This window comes from Parasteatoda tepidariorum, chromosome 1 (assembly GCF_043381705.1).
Source record: "Parasteatoda tepidariorum isolate YZ-2023 chromosome 1, CAS_Ptep_4.0, whole genome shotgun sequence".
In the NCBI taxonomy this organism is placed as follows: domain Eukaryota; kingdom Metazoa; phylum Arthropoda; class Arachnida; order Araneae; family Theridiidae; genus Parasteatoda; species Parasteatoda tepidariorum.
Window position 1 is genome coordinate 93,911,760 of NC_092204.1, and position 10,513 is coordinate 93,922,272.

The 10,513-nt window shown below is 30.0% G+C and overlaps 1 protein-coding gene across 2 annotated transcripts in view; it reads left to right on the top strand.

The window, feature by feature from the left end:
• Positions 1-10,513, top strand: part of LOC107441632 (GTP-binding protein Di-Ras2) — a 65,944-nt gene that overhangs the window by 41,734 nt on the left and 13,697 nt on the right. The window contains exons 2-3 of one of the 2 annotated variants that reach the window (XM_016054969.3): positions 2,274-2,422; positions 4,409-4,557. In XM_016054969.3, the coding sequence (XP_015910455.1) occupies positions 2,392-2,422; positions 4,409-4,557 (180 nt within the window). In that variant the 5' untranslated portion in view covers positions 2,274-2,391. The remainder of the gene's footprint in view (positions 1-2,273; positions 2,423-4,408; positions 4,558-10,513) is intronic. The other variant, XM_071183965.1, reaches the window with a different exon arrangement.

Below are 10,513 nucleotides of genomic sequence, written 5' to 3' on the forward strand. Positions count from 1 at the left end.
TCACACACATACTCATTATATGATATATGAGTATATATATATATATATATATATATACTGACAGCTGGTCACAATATCTATTAAAGGAATTCAAGGAAAAATGAAAAAAAAATAACCATTGTACGATTTTTCTAAAGAATATGCTTCTTTACATTTATATAACAACCCTGGGGTGAATAAAGAATTTCTATACATATTAAACGTACAGAGATGCTATTTTGTAAAAATGCGAAAGACTGCACTGTCAAAACTACATAGTGGTTCACTTTCATTCAAATGTAATAATCAATACTGTAACAAAGAATATGAAATATTTTGCAGAAATGCCTATAATAAGGAGCAAAAGCTTTGAGATGATATGTTTTACTGTTCTAACTTTCTTCTGTAGGCGAAATTTCTTAATGATGTAAATTAGTAATTTGTAACTTTATTAATCTTACATGGGGAACAACTAATAACAGACTTGAAAATTCTTAATTTAACAAACACCAAACCACGAATTTAAAAAAAAGTAACCAAAAGTTTTAAGTTTTCTAAACTTTTATTGACATTCATTATCTTAAGGTAAGGTTTTATCAGCTTTATGGTATGAAGAAAGGGAAAAACATACCTGTTGTCTTTTGATAGTTAAAGAAGCTGAGAAAAATGTTTTATATTCTGCAACCAAGTTTAAAATTTCAAAATCAACTGTTGGTCACATGTTATAGAATTTGACAGAAAATCAAAAATAAGTCTATGTTGATAGAAATACACCTTAAGAATGTTTCATATGTATGTTTTCTTTTCCTCAGAACACACAAGAAAACAACTGTAATTAAGTGTTTAAAGGTGCTATTCAAATTTTAATAGCATATTTTCCTTTTTATTTTTCATGTCTTGCGTATGTTAACAAGAATTAAATGAATCATCATGATATAAAATACATAAATACAACATAATAAAAAATTCAACATAAAATAGTCTCACACAATAGCTCAGGAATTAATTGCGTTTTATTCTTCCTTAAGACACAAATAGCTTTTTTTGTAATATTTTTCGAATATATTACGATTGGACTTGATGAAGAATTTAAATAAAACTATTTATGCCTATCGATTTGTAAGTATTTTTAGATTGATTTATAAAAAGATATTCATTTAGCTTTTTACTTAAAATTTATATGATTTTTAAGACCATTTTTAGGCGAGAAAGGGGTGGGGAAGTCTTAAAACTTTTTCCCATTGTGAAGAATTGGCCATGAACTTGAAATTCTGTACTTATAAATAACCAAATTTATGGTTTCCGCGTTTATAAAAGCAAATGACATTGATGCGAAACAATCAAATAAACGAACCCATAACGTTCTCCCCTCCCCGGTGATAGCCTTTCTTCTTTGCACCCACGCAAACCTTTACCGCTACCCACATTTATGTAAACAAAGCTTTCTTCATTGGTATTTTTTTTATTTTCTGAACTTATGGATGGGTGATCGTGTAAAGCTAAGGGTGATGGCGCTAGTGGTTAAATTGCTCTCGCAAGACTTCCGGGTTACTGCTTCCGATATATTTTTACGCCGCAGATTGAAAAAACGCGCCATCATATTATTGCATCATATCTTTTGCAGTATTTCACATGTACCGAGTTCTTTCTTTCAGCCTTTAAACTTCTGCATTATCATATTAATATTATAATCATTAGAATATTTTCTAATTAGACTAACTTTTAAAGATATTTTTGGCGACATTTTATTCAAATGTAGCCAAATAAGGGATAAAATACAAAACATGGCAAACTTTAAGAATTATTCACAATGAGATATTAACTTTCCAAAATTTTTTTTGGCTTTACGTCCTCTGAGAATCAATACATTTCTGAAAGCTCTTATGAATGGTACAATTATGTTTAGATTTGAACCCAAATTACAATAACAAAACTGCATAGAATATTAGGCTTGTTCACACATCGCCTCGTAGTCACAACATAAGCGGAGGGATACACCAGAAATTTTCTAAATTTCTTCCGGTTTAAGAACGGTTATTGTTTACATTAGGCCACCCATCCATAGACAGTGGCCATACAAATGATAGTTTGATGGAAAAAATTTAAAAAAACTTCCCATATGTATTTAAAAATGATAGAATTTCGTGGGAAGAACACTTCTCACGGACTTACAAAAGGACTTACACAGCAATACAGGGTATGGGAGGCTTAAAAAGAACATTTATTATAGGAAGCAAAAAAAATGTGCAAGGTGACGAAAACGAAAGCAATACAACTCTATATTTTCTCCTCAGGTGTCATCTACATTACTGTAAGAATCATCTCCTCACTTCAGTTCACGTAATGTAAGCACTACAAAGGTTGTAAAATTTAATAAATGTGTTTTCTAAGCTACTCCATCCAGGATACAGGATGAGTGTACTGACGGCAGCGACAACTATTGGTAAAACTATTTTTTAAAACCTGCTTTCTGGGCACTGCATTCCTTATTTTAAGACAAACCTTTTCTCTCAAAAGAAAAAAAAAAATCTCACGTTTGTGTGTTGTATCTATGAAATTTATTTTGCATGCTAACTTTCTTTGAACCCTCGCACAATCCTCATCTTAGCAAAATACTCTTGTTGCTTTTACGAAATGACACTCCTGTTGCTGAATGTTGAATGTTAACAATCTTGTTGCTTTACGAAACTGTGTTTACCAAACAATCTATCTGCATGAATGGATATAAATGTTTCTTTCTTTTTTTCCTTCTACAAAGAAAAATTGTCTGAATGTATGTTTGCAATTGCTATACAATTTTTATTATTTTATTGTCTTGTAACTGGTATATTTCAATTCCTGTATTGATGTATATATTTCATTGAAGTAATTTAAAGCTAAAGGGAAGAACTAATTAAGTGATACTATAAAAGTAATCAAATTTAAAGGCCTGTTCCATACATACTAAATTTGATTTTCTAAACTTTGTGAAAATGTTACTAACATGCGCTTACAAACGTGCACTTACAAATATGTTAATTGATTTTGAAATCACTCAATTTTCCGGGAACTTGTTTTATATATTCACAAGCTGATTTTATAAAATCCATGAAAATGTTACTTAATATGCTCTTACAATCATGTTAAGTGATATTTTGAACATACTCAAATTTACGGATACAAGAATTGTACATTCTAATATTGATTTCTAACACTCAATAAGCATGTCACTTTACATGTTCTTCCCTTTTATTAATGCAAGTGTGCTGGGTTTCATTTTTTATGCTACGCCTATAACAATTTCATAATTTATGTTAATAAATCATATTGATTTGTTAAATAATGCTAAATCCTATATTTCTGAAATAGTTCTAATAAAAACAATTTTTGCAAGAGCTTTATGAATTATTATAATTGGGAGTCAAAACGTACTACATTTAAAATATATCCATTTTTTGGATGTTTTTACTCCATGAAGAGTTTCGTAATACTTTTTTTTTAAAGTTAGATAATTTTTCTTACAAGATGTTCGATAAAGATCCTCCAATAGAATCAAAAAAACAACGCCTCCTATTTTTAAAAAGTATTCCATACTTTCATAAGTTAACAGACATAGATGAATGTCATTTATTAGCTGGCCTGTTACACACAATTTTTAAATATGAGGGAAAAAATCTTTGTTAATTAAATTAAAAAATATTTAGAAATTAATTATAAATAGCATTTTGTCTGCCTTCTTTCCTCTAGTGTATTTTAAATTTTCTTTTAAGCATTAGATTAAAATTTAAATACATAAGCGTGTTTAAATTACCTTAGCGTTTGTCACTGTATTGAGGTAATATAGCAAGCATTTTTTTTAGTGTATGAAATTTTCAAATAACTATATTATATATGGAACGCGTAATTCAGGGCTTGATCTAGAACGGCGGGATCCCTAGGCACAGAACTGTCGGGGGCCCCGTGGTCAATACTTTTAACTAAATTTACATGTTGTTTGATTATGAAATGTTTTTAAATTATTTATAACACAAGTAAATTACGATGTATTAGTCAATTTGAGCTTTTATTTATTTCAATATTTGTTAACTTATAACTCTAATAGACAATTCTTAAGGAAAAATACAAAAAAAAAATATTTGTAATACTTAGGAGACCTTAGGTTTGGGCCTCTCAGGCCTTGGGTTAAATCAGGGACTAACATATTTATTCTAGCTCACATAATTTGTTTGAACATCAAGCTATTTAACTTAATCATAAATCACACTAAAAATAACTCTTTCCATCATGTAATGATATTCACATTTCTCTTTACAACTTAATCATACTTTAAATACATTCTTCACTTCATTTTTTATAGAGATCATGCAAATGAATCGTACTCAAATTGATAGTGCATTTTGTCTTCTGTCAAAGCAGACAAAATTGTGCATAATATATGTTTTCACTCCAGGAAGAGTCGCTATGCCTGAACAAAGCAACGACTACAGGGTGGTAGTTTTTGGTGCTGGAGGAGTTGGAAAAAGCTCACTTGTTCTAAGGTTTGTGAAAGGGACCTTCAGAGAATCCTATATACCAACTATTGAAGACACATATCGTCAGGTAACTCATTCATTTTCAAAGATTATTCCTATCATCCATTTAATACACTATCTGGTCATCCGGACACCCGATTGTTATGGTGGTGGAACCATAATGGTGTGGGAGTGTTTCTCGTGGTTTGGCCTGGGTCTGTTACTTCCTGTGGTTGAAAACATAAAACTATGAGATGTGTATGTGCACATTCTGGACAATGCTGCACTCCCAACTCTATGGCAATATTTCGGGGAAGGCCCAGCAAGATAACTGCTCCATTCACACATCAAGGCTTGCACACAAGTGGTTTTATTTTATTTTATATTTTATAACCATCGTTGAACAGCCGATCCAATTTTATAGCTTTACGACAACTCATGTTCAACTCCGTGGCCTTGTCACTTTGAATCCAATCCAGAAGACAAGGGAACTCCTGGATCGAGTATTGGGAGAAGTTTTGCCTTCGTGGAGGACTTTTTGATGGAGTTAACCCGAATTTGCGTTACAGGGAGAGGAAGACCACGAGAACCTCCAACAGTTATCCTGACGCCAAGGGGACTCTAACCCATGATCCGTCTACCATTGAAGATATTTCACGTCAGCACTGTGGTCGGTGCAAGCCGGATGCGGAATTCGTATCGACTGGGATTCGAACTCGGTTCGCTTCATTGGAAGGCGAACGCTCTATACCCTCATCGCTGCTCACACGTGTGGTTTGACGAAAACTGGACTGGCCTTCTCAGAGCCCCGATCTAAAGCCCATAGAATACCTTTGGGACGAATTAGAGAGCAGATTACGTAGCCAGCCAAATCGACCCTCCTCACTGCAAGCACTGTGGTGGAAGCCTGGATGTCAATTCCTGTGACCACCTATCAGAAACTGTGGAAAATCTTCCCTGACATGTACAGGTTGTCATTGATGCAAAAGAAGGGCCAACATCATACCCCTCATTTAGTGAAGCAGTGACGTAACTGATAATTACTCTATTTAAGTTGATTTTGCAGTTACGTCATTGTCCCCAATAGAAGAAATAATTATAGGCTTATTATGGGGTAAACAATGTGGTCCTATAGGTTACAATGTAAGTATATACTGCTCATTTGGTGTAAAACAATGACGTAACTGATAATTACTCTATTTAGGTTGATTTTGCTGTTACGTCATTGTTTCACCAAATGAGAGATATATGTGCCTCAGAACGCTCTAAGTCCATACCACTGGCTGTCCGGATACTTTTGGCCGGATAGTGTATTTGTTACTATTATAAAATAACTTTTAATAAACATAATATTTTGAATATTTATTGAATAAATAGCATGGAAGAAAATAGTGATTTGGGAATCAATGTAGTTTTTCAGAAATATAAATATAATCAATGATTACAAATAATCATAATCAATGTTTACGAAAAATCATAATCAATGATTACAAAAAAAACCTTACCAGTGTCACAAAGAATCAAAATTTGGGTTTATAGATAATCATATGATCTATGATCGAATGAATAAATCATGCTTATAAGTAATCATAATCATCAAAGATCAAAGGAATGCACGATTGCAAGTTATCATATAATCCGCGATTACAACCATAAATCATGATTCCATATAATCTCTATTACTTGTGATCATAATTAACGATTACGAGGAATAGTAAATATAAGTAATTATGTGGTCTACTATTACAAGCATAATCATGATTAAATATAATTTCAATTACAAAAAACCATGATCATTTTTATAATGATAAATTATTATAATGAATCATATATTTGAAGTCACATTATATGTAGTCATATAATCTTATCATATCATATTCTTGAAATCGTATTATCGTGGGATTACAATATACGACTAAGGTAAATATCTATGATATATATTTATGATGTATATTTATGATGTATATTTATGATGTATATTTATGATATTTATCAATAATTAAATGTATAATGCATGTAAATTTGATTACTAGTAATCATAAGGCCCGATTATAGTTGCAGTTTCTACTTTGTCATATAGGCATCTAATCGATATATTTAATGATTTTTTTTTTACTCATAGCACCGAAAAGAATTTTCCTTCAAAATAAATGTTTTCACAATAAATAATGAGATTTAAATAATGAATTCACACTATTTTATGCGTTATTGTTACGTTATTATAATTTTAGCTTTTTGCTATCTTGTAATCACATGTTACTACAATTCCTTATCTCACAGGTCTTATTCAACGATCATGATTATAAATGCAATGATTATAGGGGCAATCTCATTGATTATAAACAATCATATGATTATAAGAAAACTTATAATAAATGTAGTTGAAGCCATTAAAACTGTAATTAATAACGTATGTGTAAACTTTATCTGTTATTATTTACAGTTTTAACTGAACTTTTGAAATCGAAGCCGAAGTCTTATAGATAAAATAGAAACACCACAAGATATCCTTAAAGTTTTTGTCAAAAATTAAGTAAAAAACTCTACACATTAACGACTGCACACGTGAATATTGCTACGTAGCCGAGGTAAATAGAAGTTAACTTATAAGACTTTTCTCAAGATTTAATTTCACAAATTCATAAACTACCCTTTAATAATACCCTTTAATTTAAATTTTAAAACAATCAATATAAAAGTGAAAGTATTAAAGCACTCTTACGTATTGACCAGCCATCGCTGGGATTCGAACCCGATTCATCTCATTACACAATTGTACAATTTAAAAGGAATTGAATGATCCACCTACTTTATATTCCGTAGGTCAAAGATTAACCCCTTTATTGGGACTAATCCCTTAGGGTTAACCCCTTTATTGGGACTGACCGGAAATATGAATATCGTCCTCCCAAACAAAAGTTCCAAAAATAAGGTAGTTCCGGAAATACATTTAATCTCTATTTTAAGTATAAGAAAAAGGCAAGTAAACAAATAATGGAATTAAAATAAATATTAGATTAAATAAACTGAACTGAATTATAAATTAAGCTGTGATACAATTAAAGATATTGTAAAAATAATTATAATTTTAAGAAACGGAAAGCAATAGCAGATATAGAATAATTTGGTCTCGGAATCAATTATTCAGAGTTTTTTCTTGCATTAATAATAAATATTAAATGAATAAAAACAAGGCATACTAATTTTCGAAACTTACTCAATTCGATTCGACTAATTTTCGAAACACATTTTTTTTAAATTTTTTACATAAATCAAATATAAGTTTAATAAACGTAAATAAAAGAAAAATGTTTCTTTCATTATGTTTTTGATTCATGTTTTAATTTTATGAAAAAAATATTCATATCAAATATTACTTAAGCACCCAACTTGGAAGAGTTTTTGTGATTTGCTTATTTCTCCATACAAAGGGGGGTTTGAGCAAGACTTAATATTAAGACCTGAAAAAAATTAAGACTTACAACAAAATATTTAGACTTAAAACTGACAGCGTGATATTGAACTCAAGTCTTAAAGTTGTAACCTTATGCCATGTCCAACCACGTGATTAGACACGATCATGTGATTAGCTGCATGTACCCAATTCTTTTGAATTAAGATAGAGAAATTTCAAATCATTCGGAGCTTTATCGCAACGTTACTTTTTTTCTCTGCTTTAAGTTAATCAACAGTTCCCTTTATAAATTTCTTAAAAATTTTTTGATTAACAATTGTAAATAATTATATAACAGTTTCTTGACTAACCTCGCGATATCGAGATTTTAATGCATAATTAAAAACACTGTGCGTATAAACACTGCAGCTGGGTGATATCAGAATTGTAAAAATACGATACATAGTCAGGAAATGCGAATATTGTCAATTTTTAAATTATTTTTTAAAACTATCAATATTTTCATTGTCAAACGAAATTTATCAACACATTAACAATCCTATTTCTTATCAACAGAATTCACGATATTATCATTTTCTATTTTAATCATTATTGATAATGATCACGATAATTTCATATTGAATCTTTTTCAGGATTGTTTTTTTTTTTAAATAATCGTGGTGTTATTAGTGTCGTGTCGATAATTATCAATATTTGATATTTATTTTAGGATATGGTCTTCATAATATATCAAGAGAGTACTTCTTTAAAATATTGTTCTCAAAAATATAAATTTTTTTTTATTTACCACAAAACATATCTTTCAAAGTATTAGCCATAATTAAAAACTAATGATATAACATCGCCCGTTTCACTCAACATTCGAAATATTTCGGCAAATAAGCCTCAGGGTTTGTTTTATTTTAATTAACAGTTTTATTTAATTATTCTTTTACACAGACAAAAAAGTATGGCAAAATTGACGTACTGTATAATAAAGGCATTTTGGGTGGGGGGAAAACGAATTCTGGTAATAAAACTATATGGTGTTAAAACCATGCATATGGTAACAGTTTACCGTAAATTATTGCTTTTAAAATTATAGTCCCTACGAAACATTTAGTAAAAATACAAAACTGAAAAGTAAATTTAACCGAATTAATGTTTTCTATGACCATGCTCTAAGTATCATAATAAATTACCAAATTTTTCCTTATTTACGAAGTTTTGACAAAGATTATAAAACATTATTTTATTGTTAATTTTATCAAAATTATTACCAAATGGTCTCGTAAAAAATCACTGTGCCTTTTGATGTTCTCATAAAGAAAGAAACACGATAAATTGTATCATGCTCTTGTAATTTTTCCATACTTTTTTTCTTAGAGTAGTTTTAAAATGCTTATGATTATTAACATCATTCATTTATTACATTTTCAGTAATCTAAAGCTTTTAAAAAAATTTCGAAAATTATGACAGTTTTCGTTATTAATTAAAAAGTGCACATTATTAGGGAACATATTTAAAGATAAGCTTAAGTAGTTTTAGTTTATTTTCAGTTTTAGTTTAGTTTAGAAGCTTAGTTATATTAGTTTCCTTGACAAGTTAGATGAATAAGTTCCGTGATAAGTAAACTTTAGTGATAAATTATTGATCCTTCAGTTCTTTTTGATTTAGAGTATATAGTATATAGCCTAGTATATAGCATCATTGAATTTTGTTATCTATAGTGAGTAATATTGAAAGATTTTTACTTTCAGCTTATAGAAGCTCTTGAGCCACTAAACCCATAGAAACTGTTTTTTATTCAGTGTTTAGTTTTAGAAATGTAGCTATATATATATATATATATATCTACCCACGTTTTGAAGTTGTCTCAGAAAGCTTAAAATGTCTGAATAAATGAAAATTTTCCTCTCCGAATATGAGCTAATAAGTCTTAAAGCAAGAAGAATGGCAACTGTTTCCGCAGTGAAAACAGAACAATTGGTAGGAATGGTATAATTATAGGTTCGATCAGCTATTATGATCCCACACTCAACATGCCCAGGAGATTCAGAACTATCTACAAAGATTCCTACATATTGTGAATATCTGTGACGATGTGAGGTGAATATCTGATGAAAAACACTAGGTGTGGCATTAGATTTTGCGTATGACAAAAATGGAGATTTAAAATGATATGATGAAATGGTCCAGGGTTGGATGAGAAAATGATTTACAGATTGTGATTGTAAATTACAAAAGTCAAATGTCTGCATCAATAGGAGCATACGAGCATTGAAAGGTTGTATATATGATGTTCGTGAATCATATGCGCACTTTAAGCTTAATAAAATGATTTCCCGACGAAGGGGGTGAGAGGTAGATGATATTATGCGAAAGTATAATGTAAAAGAGAATTGCATGCGTCGAAAATTTAGAGGCAACATGTGACACATAACCATATATGGCAACGTTACTTTTAAAAAGTAACGAGTAAAAGTACAAGTATTTTTAAAAAAAGTAACGAGTAAAAAGTTCTTATTTTAAAAAGTAACGAGTAAAAAGTACAAGTAAAAGTACAAGTACTGAACAAAAAAGTGACGATTTAAAAGTACATTTCTAGGAAATCGAAAATTCAAAGTAACCTAAAAATTTTATTGAATA